This window comes from Zonotrichia albicollis, chromosome 2, assembly GCF_047830755.1.
Source record: "Zonotrichia albicollis isolate bZonAlb1 chromosome 2, bZonAlb1.hap1, whole genome shotgun sequence".
In the NCBI taxonomy this organism is placed as follows: domain Eukaryota; kingdom Metazoa; phylum Chordata; class Aves; order Passeriformes; family Passerellidae; genus Zonotrichia; species Zonotrichia albicollis.
The window spans coordinates 41,251,491-41,270,310 of NC_133820.1; the positions used below are offsets into that span (position 1 = coordinate 41,251,491).

The 18,820-nt window shown below is 43.1% G+C and overlaps 1 protein-coding gene and 1 long non-coding RNA gene across 7 annotated transcripts in view; one reads left to right on the top strand and one right to left on the bottom strand.

The window, feature by feature from the left end:
• The window catches only part of CLCN1 (chloride voltage-gated channel 1), a 64,812-nt gene that overhangs the window by 24,559 nt on the left and 21,433 nt on the right, over window positions 1-18,820 (bottom strand). For 5 of the 6 annotated variants that reach the window (XM_074534872.1, XM_074534870.1, XM_026797965.2 and 2 more), the window contains exons 2-7: window positions 13,419-13,572; window positions 12,776-12,907; window positions 10,939-11,306; window positions 8,753-8,830; window positions 5,182-5,260; window positions 2,307-2,432 (exon numbers count right to left, since the gene is read on the bottom strand). In XM_074534872.1, the coding sequence (XP_074390973.1) occupies window positions 2,307-2,432; window positions 5,182-5,260; window positions 8,753-8,830; window positions 10,939-11,306; window positions 12,776-12,907; window positions 13,419-13,572 (937 nt within the window). The remainder of the gene's footprint in view (window positions 1-2,306; window positions 2,433-5,181; window positions 5,261-8,752; window positions 8,831-10,938; window positions 11,307-12,775; window positions 12,908-13,418; window positions 13,573-18,820) is intronic. The other variant, XM_074534871.1, reaches the window with a different exon arrangement.
• Window positions 7,627-10,359, top strand: LOC141728172 (uncharacterized). The gene is made up of 2 exons (XR_012578968.1): window positions 7,627-9,386; window positions 9,516-10,359. It is a non-coding gene; the product is annotated as an uncharacterized LOC141728172 (long non-coding RNA).

Here is an 18,820-nt window from a genome sequence, read left to right on the forward strand (position 1 = left end):
CCAGAAAACCTGTCTGCTCTTTCCCTGGATTACTCCTTTGCCAGCGAAGTGAGTTGAATTGAGGGGAACAACAGACCCAGGTGGCACCAGCGAGGGTTAGAACAACACTCAGGGATGGAAGATGGTGAAAAGCAGGGTGCCCTCTTTTTGTTAGATCTGCCCAAGAAAGGGATCATCTCAATTCAGTTTTAGGAAATAGTCCAAGCCACTAAATGGCAGAGCATTAAAAAGTATAGTGAACTCATTTTCAAAGAGTTTTGCTACAGGGTGGCAAAGATGACCAGAGGAAAGGAAAACAGGCACAGCATTTAGTTTGGGTCCTTCTTAGTTCCATCTCTACTCCCACAGGAGAGAAAGAGATTTCCACAGAGAGACTGTCTACATCCTCTTTCCTGATTGACTGAGCCATCCTGAAACTAAATGTCTAAGCCCTTTTTTCTCCATTGGCTACCAAATGTACCACTTTAGAGTATCTGTCCAATTCTTACAAGGCTAGAAGTAAAAAGGAATGGGAAAGTAGTTAATGTGAACATTTAATTAAAAATAGATTTGAACTTTAAGCTAACACTGAGCCATGTATAGAAGGAACCAGAAGGAGCAGAAGGAAGGCAAGGCATGAAATCCTATGGCAAATAAGATGAAAGCTGGAGACATGGTAAAACAGAAATCCTGCAAATTGCAGAACTCCAGCCTTCCATGACTGACAAAGAGACTCAAGCTGGAGCAGCCAACCAGAGTGGTTGACAAATAACCAGAAGTTATTTGGAAAGCACAGATAATGGTGTAAGGCCAGCCAACAAAGCCATGAGTATCAAGAATCCAGCAAAGATTCAGTGGGTCTAAGAAATAAAAGAATTTTGGTGAGATGCTACGCAACTTACTTGCATGTGTCATTCTGATGTGATCACTTCCCTACCTCCTTCTTCCTGGTAGCAAGCATAATAGAACATGAACAGAGACTGAAAAGACTGGGTGTGCAACTTTTGAAGGGAAATAAATGAGCAAGAAAAGACATGAAAGGCAAGTTAGAGCAGATATGATAAAAGATCATAAAATAATTAATGACTTAGCTAGATAGAAGTTCCTAGTTCCTTAATACAAGGACAAGCAGACTGACAACACAAAGAAAATGCAGAACTGTGAAAAGGAATGATTTTTCATAGCCAGTTGAATCATGGAACTTTTTAACCTAGACAGTCAATGAAGAAGAACTTGAAGAGCCATTAATATGGGTATTAAAGCTGTCTGGATGATTTTGAAGAAGGGACAGGAGTCAAGATGATTCAGGATTAAGCTAATTTCTAGTGATTTGAGAGACCAAGAAGGGAATCAGAAAAGACAAAGTGAAGGACAGGAAATTATCTCTTGTTATCTCTCTTTGAGTTTCTTATATTTTTCTCTGGAAAGAACAGAAAGATAAGGGTTCTGGTTTTTTGTGACAGACCCAATGGTTAAATACAGCTGACTTTTAGGTAGTGCTGTATAAAGAACAATGTAGTCACTTTCTACATTCAGGTAGAAAGTGTAGTCATTTTCTATATTTCAGAGAATATTCAAACCCCAAAAAAATCCAGCCCTCTGAAGTCAAGAGAGACATGTTGTAGCAGTTATAAATAAATAAACTGCCCACATGGAGCTCAATAAAATAGATGTAATTGTAAGACTAAAAGATAAAGGCATTATAACGAAGAAGTTTACATAGAAATGGCAGCCTTCTGCACCCAAACTCTATTCCTAGAGTGATTGAGATGCTCTCCTGAACAAGCCTGACTTGTGCAATTTCTGTCTGCAACAAATGTCACTCTCATGCTTTTCAGTTACTTGAGACACTTTATTTTTTCAGGACCTTCAGGCAGATCCTACCAATCCTATACTCTCCTAATCATTCAATCATCTCAATTTTCTTGATTATCTGTTTTTAGTCAACAGATGACCAAAGCAGGGCATGAGTTTTCCAGCAAGGATTACATCCTGTGGGACGGGATATCTCTGTGTTGGAGCCTGGATGCTGTCCTGAGTAGAGGCAAAAAAAATCCCACCTCAGGGGGTCTTTTGCTTGCTGAGGACTCATATTCTGTCATTTATCAGTTGGATACACCCCAGCTCTCCTAGGAATAGGTTGGGCTAGACAGCTGACAAGATGGCAAGACACTTCCCTTTCTCCTTCCTTCTGTGCTGTTGGAAGTCATGTGTTGTGGCAGAAGCTTCAAACATCATAAAAACATTGTGGTTTTGAGAAAGATGGAAAATAATGTATGAACAGAGCAACCTCTGTGCAAAGAGAGCAGGAATGGCTCTTAGCTTACCTGCATCCTTGTTCCAGACAGCCAGGACTCGGAACACAAAGGCACTAAAGGTGGCTGCAAAGAAGCCTCTCCAATAATTGCGCACAGCAAAGTAAGTGGAGGTGACCTCGATGCTGAAAAGAACCCCTAGAAAGGGTTGGAAAGGGAGCAAAGTTAAAATAACAAGTGTCATGTTAGAAGCATGAGAGAGGGCTCTAAATAGCTCTCTAGAGCAGTGGTCTCCACACTTCTTTGATCATGTGCCCCTGACAATAAAAGGTTTTTGAGCATGTACCCTCCCCTCGTATGTGTATTTATTTATTTAAAAATAATGCGCATGTACTACTGTACTAAAATATTGTGTACAATAGCAAACGTGCACAAAAATAGAAAATAAAGGATGAGATAAAGATGAAATAAACATAGTTTTAAAAATAATTTGTTTTATTTATTTATTAATGGAAGCAAAAAAATTGTTCTCACTAAAATAGTAATATTCTTTTTTTTTTTCAAAAATCTGGGTTTAACTCTTTGTAACACAGGGATTCAAAGGTCTGGTTCCATGTTCAATTATTTTGATACTTGGTCTAAAAAGAATATCTCACAAAGACACACAGATCCAAATGCAAGAAATGTATCATTTGCTGTGCTGGCTAAATCATGATACTATTTTTTCAATCCCACCCACCACATATGCAAAGATTTTTATTAAAGTTTGGGTAGTAAATTTTCATCCTCCCTGATGTCAATCATTTGTGGTTGCAAAATAATCAGATGATGTTGAATTTTTATTTTTTTTGAAAGTGGGTTCAAAACCCATTGTAAATCATAATCTTGAAGATTTTTAAAAAGGTAGAAATTTTTGTTTTCAAGTTTTTTGAGTATATATAAAGTGACAGTTTTTGTAGCTAAGACATTTACATTGTATTTGGCAACAGATTCACAAAACCTCCACAAATTTCTTTTGAAAAGCAGTTTCTCAGCCACTGTTAGAACATCACTTTCACCTTGAAGTACATTAAGTATGTTTACTTTTTCAAAAATAACTGCTAGGTAGCAATCTACTGACAGACACTTGTCATCACAGAAAAGATCAGCAAATTCAGAACGTGTCTTTTTGTAAAAGAAAAAGGTGCAACTGGACTAAATTCTATTCTTCTCTAAAGCTGGTATCAGATAACCAGCAAATGCCTGTGAGATTTTCATGGTCATTTCCCATCTTGTTATGAAGTATTGGAAAGATTCTACTCCTTCAGGGTCTTGTTTTTATTAAATGAACCACATCAACAACATCCTGCAGCACTTTGTCCATGTCTGGCTCCCATTTCTTTGCTGCAGTAGCTCATCTGTGAACACTGCAGTGCATGAATTCCAGGTGTAATGGTGTCTAGGTAACCTTAACCCCCCAATTCTTCTCTTATTCTGCTCCAGCAGTTGTTACATGTGCAGAGCTCTTCCATGAAACAGTTTTTATTAAAGAAGTAATTTACTGTTGGGAATACAATTTTTGTGGTAGATATTCCTTTCAGTGTCTCACAGAAAGAAGTTCTGCATTTCACTATTGAAACAGAATCTGGAAAATACCAGCATCTGAGGCATTTTAGAAACATCTGTACTCTGATCCAGCTGCACAGGAAACCTCTCCTACTGTGCAATTTGTACAGACTCTTGTTTCTTCAAACCTTAAGCAATGTCTGCTGTGCATCTTCCAGCAGTGTTTACTGATGAAGGAACACATTTGAGTTTGCTGCCCTATTGCTTTCTGTGTACTATCACAGCCAGTTTTACATTTTATGGCGGGAAGAACAAACGTTTTCCTTGTGATATGTGGCATTTTCTCTTTGGCTGTGAAGCTAGAGACCTCAAAGGAGGCTTCTCTACACATTTGTCATAGGCTCAGTGAAATTTTTTGAAGTACTTGGTTGAATGTCACATGCCTTGAAACATCACTGAAAAAATTGTAGAGGTTTGTCTTCATGCTCTGGATGCCTCAATTTGAAATGTCTTCCTAATTCTGATGGCTTCATACCCTCATTAGTTAACTTCTCAAAGCACAATACACACACAGGGTAAAGTTCATCATTAACAATAGCAGATGTAAATTCATATTTAAAAGAACCTTTGATAATTTTAATCTTTTATCTGACTTCCTCTCAGATCTGATTAGCTGGCCATTGTTTGTACCTCATAATGGGACTGAATAAGGGCCTGTGCTAGAAGTGTCATCTCTGCCATTTCTTGTCATTTCACTGTGCTCACATTATTAGTATTATCTTCAATCCATAGCCTCTTTGCAGGAACCTTTAAAAGCCACTTTTCCAATTTGTGAGGATTAGTTTCGTTAACAGTAGATAATATAATCCTTAAATCCACTTAATCCAGTGTGGGCACACATCAATTGCAATTCATTGCAATATGCTGAAAGAAAAATTATTGAAGGAACCATGGCCAACCCCCCACATTGGGAGCAACTCTACACCTCATGCACTGTATGTTACAAGTGGCCATGTGACATATTAGGGCACCACTGCCAATACAAATACTTAGTATTAGTGAAGTTTAATCTATTTACTTTTTTATATTTTAAAAAAATAGAAATTCTGGTGTTTCCTTCCCACACCCAGCAGAACGCCTTGTGCACCCCCTGGGATATGCACATCCCAATTTAGAGACCACTGCTCTAGAGAACCTTCTCCTCTTGCCTCCAGAAAGTGGACAACATGTGGGAAAGAGACTGTCAGAGATGCTGGGGAGGTTGAAAACACTAAAGGTAAGTGTCTCTGTCCAAAGTAAATGTCACATCAAACATGTGGTGCAGGAGAGGGGCAGAGGAGAAGAGGACTAGGTGGGAGAGGATTTTGCTACCTGAGGAAAAGGAAACAGAACAGCCACTTGCCTCCAAGTGGTGTCCCAAAGCAGCAGCCAACACCCACAGCACAGCCCACAGTCAGGACATCCGTGTAATAATAGGGCTGCTACTGGTGAAAGAGACAAAGAGAGACAGACAAACAGAAGAAAGAAGGAAATAAAACAGAAAGTGAGTAACAAAATTGGCAGGTATTACTGCATGATGTCACCCAGCTCTGTCTCCAGTCTCAGAGTTATAGCTATGTTTATCTTACTTCTCCCTTCTGGATGGCTTCAAAATAGTGAAAAAGGCAAGACCTGGCACAGGACAGGCATATACCTGGAATCACACATTCAAGAAACATGAAGAAGGCAGCACCTCATTTTCCTTTGAAACATACACATTTCTGTCACTGTGGAAGAAATGTCTCCTGGAAAATCCTCCAGAGGGTTGAAGGAGCATAAGTAGGTTTTACTCCATCTCTTTTACTTTGGCAGGGAATCTCAGGATGCACATGTGCCACAGAATGCCTCAAATAACCTACCCTGTGATTCAGTGTGCACAAGGCACATGCATGTCCAGAGCAGAGTGTGGACTGATGCTGAAGGTTCTCCCATCCTGGGTAGGTGAGTGGGCGACAGATCACCCAGTAAAGCATTGTGCTGTCCTGGCAAAAATGGTCATAACAATAAAAAAAGTAATTGGAAGGTATAAAAGGGAGATTCTTTCTAAGACACTGAGTACCATTTGCTTGTCAAGGGCTAAACTGGCTTTTAAAATCCATCCTCCTTGACACACAGGGTAGTATTTACCTGCAAGAACACCAAGAAGTTACACATCAGGGCAATATGAAGTCAAACTGCAAGCTATATCCTGGACCAAGCTGAAGATTACATGACTCTGAAGTAAGGGAAATCACATTTGGCAATTTGGTGTAAATCTAAAAGAGGAACTAGGGCTACAGAAACTGTGATAACTTTCTGTTTGTTCTCATAATACAATGTTATCACAGACTCACAGCAAGTTTTAATCCTGTGTTTCTGAATGCTTCTCAATGTCTCTGTTCAGAGCTGGGCTAACTGCAAGGTTAGATCAAGGGTAATGGGATCAGGGTGCTCAGGATCAGGCTGCTAGGGTGGCCCTGAACACCTTCAAGGGCAGCAATTCCCCAGCATCTCTTGATACATGTGCCACCCTGAACCACCTTTGTGACAAGGAGAGAAATTCTTTTCATGTGTACATGGAATTTCCCTTGTTGCAAGTTGTGCCTGCTGTCTCTTTGTGCTTTCACTGCCCTCTGAGAAGACTTTGGCTATTTTGTCTGATATCTCCTTTATCTAGCAAAGGCAGCAGTTATATCGGTCCCTCTTTAGCCTTCTGTTTTCTTCTCTAGCATCTCCCAGTCATCTAGGTATGATGCATCCTGGAGTCTCTGAGATTATGTTAATTCCAGGTACAAAGAAAGAAACAAGATTTATAGACTTCTACGGAGATGGTTTTTTAGGTTTTTTTGTGTTGTTTTTTTTTTTTACCATTAAGACAGATACCATTCTGCTGTATATTTCCAATGGTTCCACCTGACTGCAGTCTGATCCTTCGTTCTGAAACTGCTTTCTCTCAAGGCTTTTGGCAGACTGACAAATTTTGCCTTGAAGCCTCAGGCTTCAGCTCAGGCTGTCTACATCTTGCTGGACTGCCCACATATGCACAGTTCTCAGCCTCTCTCTTGCTAGCCTGATTTTCTTACTGGCATCTTTTCTCAAGTTATCCACTAAAGAACTTCTGATCTGTAGCTGAAAAACTATGCTCCTTCCTTGATTTTTTTTAAATAGCCAATCAGAGTAAAGATCAGCATTACTGCTGATGCAAGACCATGTTGCATTTGTCAGCTAAGTCATCCATTTGAAGACTAACAAGAAAGTAGTGCATGGGAAAACTAAAGCCATCTTAAAAAAACCCAAAAACGTAGCATTTAAAAACTCCTTACACTTCTGAGCACAATAACCATGCAAAGAGGTTCAGGGCAGCACACTGAGGGGAGAGGAGGAAGTGAACTGAAAGACAAATTATTTATTCATATGTTTCCACTGCTTTAGGAAGAGGCCTCTGTACATGTGCCTCTCTTTAAGGAAATGCAGTGAATCAGAAGAGTAGTACAAATGCATGGGGGAGACATAAATTTCCAAATTTTTCCTCCAAGTGGGATCATGGAAGGTTGTGAAGGGACCACTGGAGTTGTCTCCCTGCTCAGAGAGCTGTTAGTTCTGTTCATTCCAAGGCTAGGTCAGGTTCTTGTCCAGATGAGTCCTGCACATTTCCAAGGGTGGAATTTCCCTGGACACTCTGAACACCTATGCCAGTGCTGGACCACCTTTGGGAGAAAAGAACATAATTTCCTTTAACTGAGTCAAAATTTCCCTCATTGCAAGTTGTGCCTGTTACCTCTTGCAAGGTTGGTTTGTTTTTTTTTTTAACTTCTGTTCTCTACTTCATCCTTATTGACTTTCTGGATTGCCCTGGGTACTCTTCAGGTGGAGCAGTGTTAATGACTGGCAGGGACTGAACAAGCTGCATCATTAGAAATCAGCACTTAAATAGGTGTCCCTTCTCCTGTAACCTTCCCTTCCTTTCACTGCCCCTGGTTACACGTGAAAAGAAAGAACTCGTGTTGCTGCAGTCGAGAGATATCTGTGGAGAACCTTTCATGAGAGCAGGAAGTCTCATAGCAAGAGGTTAAAGGAACTGTACATGAAATGTCACATATAGGAAGACACTTGCCTCCAAGAGGAGCCTTGAAGCAACATCCAACTCCAACTGCGCAAGCCGGCACCAGGAGGTCGAGCTGCCTATGCCCATTCTGGAACAGGGAGTGCAGCCAGAGACGGGCATGCTGGGGTTAGAGGGAGCAAAGCCATGGGGTTAGGACTCAGAACAATGAAAAGAAGCAACAGCCAGCAGCACAGGCAGCCATTGCTATTACAAATAGCAGGCTCTACACACTTTAGTGCGGTCTTTAGTACTGTCAGCTGGTCTCCAGCAGTGACATCTGCTCCTTGTGCACAGACAGGACCTACTCAAGGAGAACAGCACCTCCAACTGTATTACACAGTCACTTTCTGCTAAGAGCCTGCACATAAAGGAGTTCCTACATTTATCTATATGTGCAGTTAATAGATTTTTTTATACAACCAGTCAATATGGTGATCAGCCTGCAGAGGCTGTTTGGCAATAGCAAAAGCACAGAGACGGTGTCAGTGTCTATAATTAGCAATGCTGTATAAATTTGGCTTAAAGACAAATTGATCTTTGTCTGCAGCTACTTTTTTATACAGTCGATCACAGTGCAAAGGCATCAGTCACAAGATTGAAAACTTGTCAAACACATATTCCTAATGAGTCTCTGTGTAATTTCTGGGTAACATTGGTCGTCCTGCACAGTTATTTGGCCTGTATGTCTAGCCTTGCACTACTTTTGTTCAGCCTATGTTTTACTGCTCTAAGCAGTACAGTAAACATCAATCTATGTGCTTCCCCTGTGTTCCATGGCCTACCCATACTACCCTGGGTGTCTCAGGAGCTCAGCCTGTGGAAGAGCTGTGTGCAGAGATATGTGCCTTACCTCATACACCCCACAGAAGATCGACATGAACTTGCTGAGTACCACAGCACAGATACTGGCAATATGCACAAAAGGACCCTGCAAAAGAAGAGGAGGAGAAAATCAGAGAGGGTTGCCCTCTGGTAACTGGCAACAATTTAGCTACTGCAGGCCTCACAGCTTCTCTGCCATCTCAGCCAGCAATAGAACCATTAAGGTTGGAAATTACCTCTGAGATTATTCAATCAAACCTTTAATGCAGCATCACTGTGTTACCACTAACCCATGTCCCCAACTGCCACAGCCAGTTGAACACCTTTTGAGCTCTTCCAGGGATATTTCTTCCACCACTTGCCTTTTCAATGCCTGACCACCATCTCATTGAGGAATTTTTTCCTAATACCCAATTGTCATGGGTTGACCCGGAAGGAGTGAGAATTCTGGGAAGCTGTGGTCAAACCAATGAAGGTTTTGGGTTTCATACTGACACCTGGTGTAGCCAGTGGGGTTTGGACACACCTCCGAGAATACACAGGGGTTAAAAGCAGGGCACTGCCCTGGCATTTCCTCTTTTTGGACATCGCGGCCGAGGAGTTCAGACCTCTCTCCCTCGCCCGGCCCGCTGCTGCTGGGCGGGGGAGGGGCCAGCCATGCGGTGAGGCCTGGGGGCCGGGACAGAGATGGTGTTGAGGGGGCTTCGAGGATGGAAGGGTGGGGGAGCCCCAAGAGACATCGGGCAGCCAGCCACCCCTCTCCCCCCCCCCCCCCCTCTTCCCCCCCCCAGGAGAGCAGGAGAGCAGCCAGCGAGAAGGGGGAGGAGGACTGCCCGGCCGCAGCGGCAGCGGGTGGGCAGCGTGCGTGGGAGCCGTCCGACAGACAGAGACTGAAAACTTTTAACCCTTTCTTGCATGATTGGGGCCTTACAAAAATGCTAATCCTCCTCGAAGCTGAATAAGAAGGGAGATGAGAGATGATATGAGATAAGGACCTTGGCCCGGAGTTTGTGGAGATGATTGGATGGGGAGAGATGATTTGGAGTGGCCTTTGGGCTGGACGTTTTCTTGTAGCCATGGACTCAGTTGTTCCTGTGACACAGACTGCATTTAGGGGGAGGCAGTGCCTCAAAACCAGGAGGGTTCATTTGTGAGGACCCCCCGGCCCCAGGGGGTTGGAAATATATGGGGGGGACAGTTGTCCCAAAAGCAGAGACTGTGCCTTTTTGGAGTGAGACAAGGCATCCTTGAAAGACCACCCTAAAAGCAGCTCTGGCCATGTCTCGGTGGTGAGAGCACTGAGCATGGAAGGAACGTGTCACAAGCGGCAAATGGACTTTCCGGGCGGTGCCGGAGTGACAGGGAAGCACACGAGGGTCTCAGTGTGTCTCCACGAGAAGCCTATGGAACAAGAAGGACTCCTTTCCCTCTTCATGAACTGATGTTTGAGTATACTAAAGTGTCGTGCCGGACTGGGCAGTTGGTATTTTTGAGAGAATGTATTGGAGTGGGAAAGTCAGGGAGTGGGGAGGAGGAAAAGTGGTTTTTGTAAGGTTTTCAATTTTTTTCCTTTTCCTTATAGTCTTTCCTATTTTTTCCTGTAGTTTTAGGTAATAAAGTGTTATTTATGTTTAAGTTGGAGCCTGTTTTGCTTATTCCTGGTCACATCTCACAGCAGACACCAGGGTGGGGCATTTTCATGGGGGCACTGGCTCTGTGCCAGGCTCAAACCATGACACCAATCTTAACCTTGCCTGGTGCAACTTGAAGCCATTTCCTCTTGTCTTCTCACTGGTTACCTGGGAGAACTGACTGGTTCCCACCTGGCTAGAACCTCCTGTCAGGGAGTTATAGAGAGTGAGAAGGTCTCCCCTGAGGGTCCTTTCTGCCAGATTAAGCAACCCCATTTCCCTCAGCCACTCCTCATAAGATTTGTGCTTTAGATCCTCCAATCTTCCTCAGTTGTCCTACCTCCATTTAATTTTTTTTCCCTCTCAAAGACTACCTGACTTGAGTTCTTTGATGTTTCCTACATCATGTCTTTGAAAGTGGAAGGAAAATGGCCAGTGAAAGATAGGTGTTGCTGGAAAGAGCAGAGCTTTGAGAAGAAGAGAGGTGGTGAAAGTAAGAAAACATTTCTAGATTCTTCTTTCACAGACAACTCCCACCTTCCAGACCCTGGTCACTGCTGCACACAGAATCAGCAATATTTACCTCTTTCCCCACAGGCATGCCACTTCCAAGCCCAGCTGTGAGGGCCACAACTTTGGCCACAAAAGCTTTAAGAGTGAGATACTCCTTGAGGACCACTCCCCTCATAATGGTCTTGAGCTCTGGGATCCCAGACCCTGAAAACAACAGCAGAGCCAGGGATGAACAAAACCCATGGACGAATGGAAAGAAGGAAAGACGAGACAGACAGAAACAGATCTTGCCCTGCCTTCTGCGCTCACCAACAGCCTGTGGAGACACGAAGTGGCAGAAGCTGGCCGCAAATAGGATCAGGCCGAGTGGGACAGCCACCCACGCGGCATACTGCAGGGGGACATTGGGGTGCAGTGCTCCATAAATCCACTTGTAGGCTGCAACACACAAACAGAGAACCCATCAGTACCCACAGCTGCTCCTAACAGGCTGGTGGACATCAGAGAGTCACACACTTGCTAAATGTGCCCATGCTAAATCTCCTTCAGAAATGGTACCCTCATACTCCTTTTCCAAGACAAGCCTTATTTTGAGTACGAGTTCCCCAATAAAGCAGGGATTCTTTGTGCATGGATAGAAGACACTATTAATACCTGTGCACAAGTGTAACATGCAGCTGTGAGGACAAATCACTGTGCAGTGTCTTCCTTTGGCAGTCTGAGGGTCTTGTGTGAGTTCTGAAGGACAATAAAGTGCTCCACCAACCATTCCTTCATTAAAAACTAGTTTAAAAGCTCTGATTGTGATTTCCCTTCTAGAGCAGCAGAATGGAAGCTGTGCCAGCAGCTATTAGAACTGCAGTGGTACCATTGCTCAGCCAGGTACAACAACTTGAGCTGCTGAGAATCCAAATTGAACTGCATCTCCTCTGCAACTGCATCTTCTCTGCCTGAGCTGGCTCCCCACACAGGCTCAGAAGAGGCTGAGATTTGGTAGAGATTTGGCAGGGGAAAAGGAAAAAGAACCCCAAAGGACTCAGCTGCAGGGAGTATAAAGGACAGGAGCCCTCAGAGTAGATTATACCAGTCACCTGATAGATGGGGAAGCTCTGGAGGGAGGAACGCCAGGCTGAAGAAATGTTGGGAGTTTTGAGGAATTGCAGCAGCTAAGAGGAAAAGGTTGGAGTATGTGTGGGCCAGTCAGGACTGGGACATGAGAGTAAGGACAAAGGAACAGTGCAGTTAATGGGATGTGGCAGTGGGTGGGGTGTTTGTATGTGCACACTGAGATGGGGGCCGAAAGATCTTGTAATTTTTGTTGCTGGTGAAGGGAGACAGACTACAGGAAAAATGCAGGGAAGGGATAGAAGACAGGAAATAGGAGATCTTTGTGAAAAGGGCAAAAGGTGAGGGCACTATATGCCCAAATGGCAAAAAACCAATCAGGGCACTGTATAAGTAAAAACTGGAAAGAACAAAATCAAGTTAAAAAGCAGAAACAGTGCCAGGAGGGCATCTAAGAGCCCCTTCCCCCAGTCACCCATGTTCTTAATATTCTTGGGGAGAAAGGGAAGCAGTAGAACAGGAAAGGCCACAGTAACACTTCCCTGTGCTCCTGCATATTCAGGGGAGCAGAAAGAAAAGGGATTAAAAATAATTGTTTGTCTTTGACTCATCATACACATCTCTTGTTTCTGCCCACTTACTTCCAAAATTTCCCCTGCCATCACTTTAAAGAATCTCTCCCTAGCGAACATTTACTATGTTGCCAGAATTTCAAACTTCCCGAGCAGCGAGGGTTGAGGATGGGACAATGATGCCAAAGGAGGAGCAACACTGGTCACTGGGCATTGTAACACATTCCTATCATTTACTGGCTGCTTTTGCAACACCTGAATGGCACCCACCCTGTACGGTCTTTGCACTGGCATAATCCACTCCCCAGCTCACCAACGCCATGACCAGACCCAACAGAACCAAGAAAATCCAGTCCTCTCCAAGCTTCTTGGTGACATATTTCTGGATGCGTTTAGCACAGTCTGTGGAGGGAAGAGTGAACCAGAAAAACAGAGTGAACATAGATGAAGCTGTGCCTGTCTCTCCTGTGCTGAGAACTGACTAAAACAAGGATTTATTTGGAGGCATCGTGGGCTTCATGTTGAAGGACTGATATCCATCCCTTTCTCACACAGTTCTGTAATACCTAATGTAGTTTAAAAAACATTTTAAAAAAAGGAGGGGGGGTATGTACAGGACACACAGGGTGAAATTTAACATCTTGTGCAGCAAAAGTCTAATACAAGAATGTCCTTTTCCTCCCATTACAGATCTCTGTTGTGGAAAAAATTATTTACTTGGGATTGCTTTTTTATATTCCAAATATCTTTTCTAGGATGAAAGCTCATATAGAAAAGGTTTTTCAACCCAATGAGATTTGATTCCTTTTCCTTCCCTCTCTGCTTCTCCCCAGTCTCAATTGCTTAAATCCCATCTCTCTTGCTGGCCTACCCAATATCTGGTAATAGGGAATGAAACATGAATTGTCCTTACCTTGACATTTGGAATAGTGCTCTTCTTTGATCTGTACTTGACTGTCACGTTTCAGGGGTCTTCCATTGTTCCTTTGGGCCTGTTTCTTCAGCAGCTTTGCTGCTTCCTTGTCCGAAATATCATCTGTTATCCGGTCTGTGTATCGGCCATACAGCTAGAGCAGCAGAAAACAAGAAGGATCACAAGGAAAAGGCAAGGCAAATGCTCCTTCACAAATAGCATTAAGGATGACAAGGCAGATCTACCAACAGCCTGAGTTACAGACCCAAATGTACCAAGCAGGGAGACTGAGACACAGAAACTCTCAGACAGATGCAGCCCATTTATTTTTTCTTCTTTTTCTTTCTAGTTTATTCTTCCCAATCTCTCCAAAACCTTTTCACCCCCTTTTTAGGAGTACAAGATATGATCACAGAATATTCATTATTTTCTAATGTCCTGGGGGAAAAAATGGCTGAGAGATTGAGCATTAAGAGACAGCTTTCTGGAGGTACAAAAGAAGGTCAAAGTAGTTCACATGAGGCCGCCATCCTCAGGGCTGTCTCATAGATTTCAGCAGCACTGTAAAACATCTCTGAAGGTTTTGAGAGGCATTACACTCTCAAACAGGCTGCAGGAATGTCCTGCATCTGTTCTTCCTGCTGCCAAGGAATGCTTAACAGGGCACACAGCCACTGGTGCTGCTTGTGAGGAAAAGAAGCAGCATCATCTCAAAAATATCATAGGCTGCTGCACACCTCCAACCATTATTTACCCAAATCAGCATTTTAAGTCCCCTCGCATCTCCAGTTCCTCTGAAATTCCTAATTGCTTAAGCCAGTCTGCTTCTTCTGATACTTAACTTGAAAAGCAGTTGGTTTTATGCAGTTCCCAATCAGCTGCAGGTGCTCACCAAGGACATTTCTTACATGGGTCTACACTGAACTGGCCAGTTGTGCTGTCTCGTCAACATCTGAAGGGAGCTTGAAGAACCCTGACCGTGCCCTGTGTTTGTTTACCAAATTCCCTGAAGAGCAGCTATCCCACCTCACTCTTTCAGAGTATAGCTGGGGAAGGTGTGCATTTGAGAAGCAGAGAATAAGCCTCTTCTCCTTGCACATCCTTCAGTGAACCAGGTTTGGCTTTACTTCGGACCAGGTCACCACCTGATGCACTTCCCACCTGTGACAAGGTGACCCTTTGCTCCCTCCCCAGCACAACATCTGCTTCTCTAAGATTTTCTCAGTGGCAGGAGGAGAATGAGCCATGTCTTGGTCAGCAAAATCAGACACTTAAGTTGGAGAATGACAGGACACATGACAGAGATAAAGCACTACCACACACTTAGGAGACATTTCTATTTGACAGTTCCTGCCTCCCCCTTTCAAGGTAACAAAATTGATGTTCCTGTTCCCTTGAGATAAAACAGATACAGAGACTCACAGAAAGATTTACACTGGAAGGCACCTCTAGTGCAAGCCTCTGCCCACAGCCTGCAAACTCCAAAGCCAGGTAAACCAGATTAGGCTGCTCAAGACCTTATCCAGGCAACTCCTAAACAACTACAGGAGTAGGAATTACCCACCTTCTCTGGGCACCTGTTTCAGGGCTCTACCAACTAGTACTTGAACATAACAGATATGACTGAAGGTCCTAAGTATTTTATTTATTTGCACAAATTCCTCAAGAGGCACTTGCACCATTTGTCATAGCTCCCTTTGGAAATCCTAGTGGATTATTTTTTTCTTCACAGAACCCCTATCTATGCTTTTAAAAATCATCCTGTTCTAAAGATGGCTCAGCTGCTGCCTCTTAAACAGATTGATCCTGTCTGAGCAGCTGAAAGTATTCTTCCATTCATCACTGTATTGGATGCCACACAAATTTAATGCAATTATTAACCACATGATTACCAACACATTCTAAGTAAATGAAGCAGACTCTCTACAGGGAATAATGGCCATTCTCTGACCCCCTTAAAACAGACAGGACAGTGAAACATCAGGCTGAAGAATTTCATCTACAGGGTAACTGCCACATACAAAATGCAGTCCTTCCTAGCAAACTGCTCATTTTTTTCTTTTACTGTGTCTTTCAGACAGAAATGCCAAAAACAAGCAGATTTTAGACAAATGCATCTTCACATCACCTCAGTCAGTGTTTCATTGCTGTTAAATGGTCATGAGAGATGGGTTTATGTCAAATACAACTCAAACCCATGTCAAGTATGAGATTCAAATTAGAATCTTCCATCTGTCAGATGGAACAGCATGACAGTAAAATAGTATGAATGCTGAAAGTCCTCATATGGTATCTGAGTTCACTGCTTCTGCCTGGCTGCAAAATGGTGCATTGGGGATATGGGAATAAAAGGAGTTAGTCCACAGACATAAAAAAAAAAAAAACTGCTGTCCTGGCAAACCAGGTAGTCTCAAACATTTAAAGAATACTTCACACATGTGCTTTGCTTCTCCAGGATTCTGGAAGTATCTTAAATCGTAGGAGACTGTGGGACAGAGAAAGAATCCAGAAATCAGAGGATGACCAGAGCAAAATTGGGTTAGGCAAGAAATATCCACCCACTAGAAGATGTAAAACTAAAAATATAACACAGTACGACTCTGACTGTTCCTTCTTCTGTTGCTCCCTCTCTAGCACGAGGAACACAGGGTTTCTGAGCACCAGAAAAAATGAAGGCAATTTTATAAGTTCTCAATTACCACCTAAGTGTTAAACCAAAAAAGGTGCTATCATGCCTACTTGGCTAAATGCTGAGGGAGACAACAAAATGGTGCAAAACCAGCTGAAGGTATAAATACCACTCAGGATTGATGGGAGGAACATACATTCCCCCCTCCTCACCCCCAAAAAATCCCAAAACCACAACAAAACAAAAACAAACAAACCAAAACAAAACAACCCCACAAAACGAACCACAACTAAACCAACAAGGCAAAGTTTGTTTTCGGATATGGAGCATTTATCAATGCAAATGATCTTTTGTTTTTCTGAAAATTGGGGAAATTTCATTGTTTGAGTAACAGAAGAAAAGCTTCACAGAATCTCAGGGGGAAAAGTACATCACAGCCTCAAGACTTTTCTGGGAGCTATTTTCTGAGGGGTCAGTGCCTGTATGAAACTGCCCTCCTCCCACAGTCCAAAGCCCAAGCTCTTTCCCATGCCATTCAGACTGAACAATGCATTGAATACTCCGGTCCTGAAATCCCTTTCCCAGCTCTGCCAGTACATCCTGTTTATGATCTGCTGCTCCCAGTCACTGGGGTAGACTTAGCCTGTACCTCCTTTCCCTCTCACTCCTGCCTTGTAGCCATTCTGCTATTCCTAAAATTATCTTCCTTAGGTGATTTGTTTTTCCTGATGCATCACCAAGGAGAAGCCATATCTGACCTCAAAGGTGAAACCTCCCAAAATGCAGCACATACATAAATTCAAATGTCAGTAAAATATCTCAGTCCACTGCTTAGACATAGAGACAATGAGGCATGTGTAAGGGACAGGGGACAGCAACAAAATAATAGTTGTTCCTGAAGAAAAGGAACAGCAGTGCTGTTACCTAAAGGGAGAGAGGGTTTGGAGGGAAATATCAGAGCCAGATTTCTCAGAGGGGCACAGAGATGGACAAAAGGGAAAAAGCACAGCTTGCAAGAAAGGAAAGCCCCTGGAAAGGAACACATGTTCCCATCCAGCCCCACTTGAAGGTAGTTCAGCACAGGAGCAGGTGCTCGGTGGGGCTGGGGAATCTTCAGTATTGCAGATGTTCAGAACATGCCTGGAAAAGGCTCTGGACAATGTGATCTACCCTTGGAGTCAGCTCTGCTGTGAGTAGGGATTTGGGCATGAGAGCTCCAGAGGCCCTTCCACCTACCTCTCTCTGTGAGCCTGTTATTCTGTATTACTGCACTGCCTGATTTCTTACTGCACATCCCTCCCACTACCCCCATCTGTGTATTGCTGAGCGAGCTCCCTGCCAGGAACACCCTTTCTATAGTCACAAATAGCACAGCTTTTAAATACTTCACCAGCTGTAACTGCTTTCTCATGCAGAAATAAAACAATACAAAATCCTACAGTGTAGGATAATGTATATTTTTAACCAGGTAAATTACATAATCTGTTATGTATCTACTATCTGTTATATTAATTGCCAAAAATTTCTTCTTCTTCTTCTTCTTCTTCTTCTTCTTCTTCTTCTTCTTCTTCTTCTTCTTCTTCTTCTTCTTCTTCTTCTTCTTCTTCCTCTTCTCCTCCTCCTCCTCCTCCTCTTCCTCCTTCTCCTTCTTATTATTGTAACTATTATTATTATTACAAGTATTATTATTATAATTATTATTATTATTATCATCCTACTACTATTATGTTATCTATTAACCACTTTATGGTTTTTTACTATCAATTATCTGAAGGGCCAAGGCCAAGGACCAAGATTTCACAATTTTGGGGGCTGTGTAAACCAAACCAAATCACATGTACAACAGAAGGCAACAGCTAGCAAAAAAAGGGGTCAACAGAATCAAAATCTCTGTCAAGTGTTTTTTCAGATGACAGTGGGGAAAGAAATCTTAATGCTGACTCTGTGTGGAAATGTATGAAAACATGTGCAAGGTGTTGTTTTTCATGCTAATTACATGATAATAAGTGTGCATATTTGTACAAAGTACTTGTGCATATTTATAATTTGTTTGCATGTGCATGAATGACCAGCAAAATACACATATCCACAGCAAACCTGGCTTAGCCAGAATAGGCTTGCATGCAAAATTCCATGATAAATGTACATGCACACATGTACATGACTGCTTATATAAAATATTTCTAGGACACATCTTTCAGGAAACTATAAATACAGCTGTCTGGTTTTTAGATTACAAATTGCCTTCACGAATGCTTGCTTGCTTGGGGATGTTTCTGCCTGAATTTATGCATGGGAATGGGTTTGATGGCCTTCTTGTTTGTATGTGAGATCATCTAGCTCTGTGCACTGACCATCAGGCCTCTGGAACTGAGCACAGAGACACTCTGGTGTCAGGGAGCAAGACCCCAGAGCTGGTGGTGGTGTTGCCTCACTGTATCATCTGTGCCTACTGGACAGTGGTTTTAGGTGTGTGGGACTGGCATATCTGCTGGATCTGTGTGAGCTGGGAAGTTTCTGTGCATGGATGTGCTTTACTGGAGAAAGAGTTTGCATCTGGCAGCTCCCCACACCCCAGCTCACTCCTGGTTCATGGCACACACACAAAGGTGCATTTCCTTCACCCACCTCAGCTCTCCAGCCCCATTTGCACCCCATGGGGCAGGCATGACCCCAGTGGAGCTCAGCCTGAGGTGGGCACACACATCTCTCCACCCCATCCCACCCCCTTACTCGCCCTCTTAGTGTGGCTGCTGCAGCAAAAGCTGTCTCG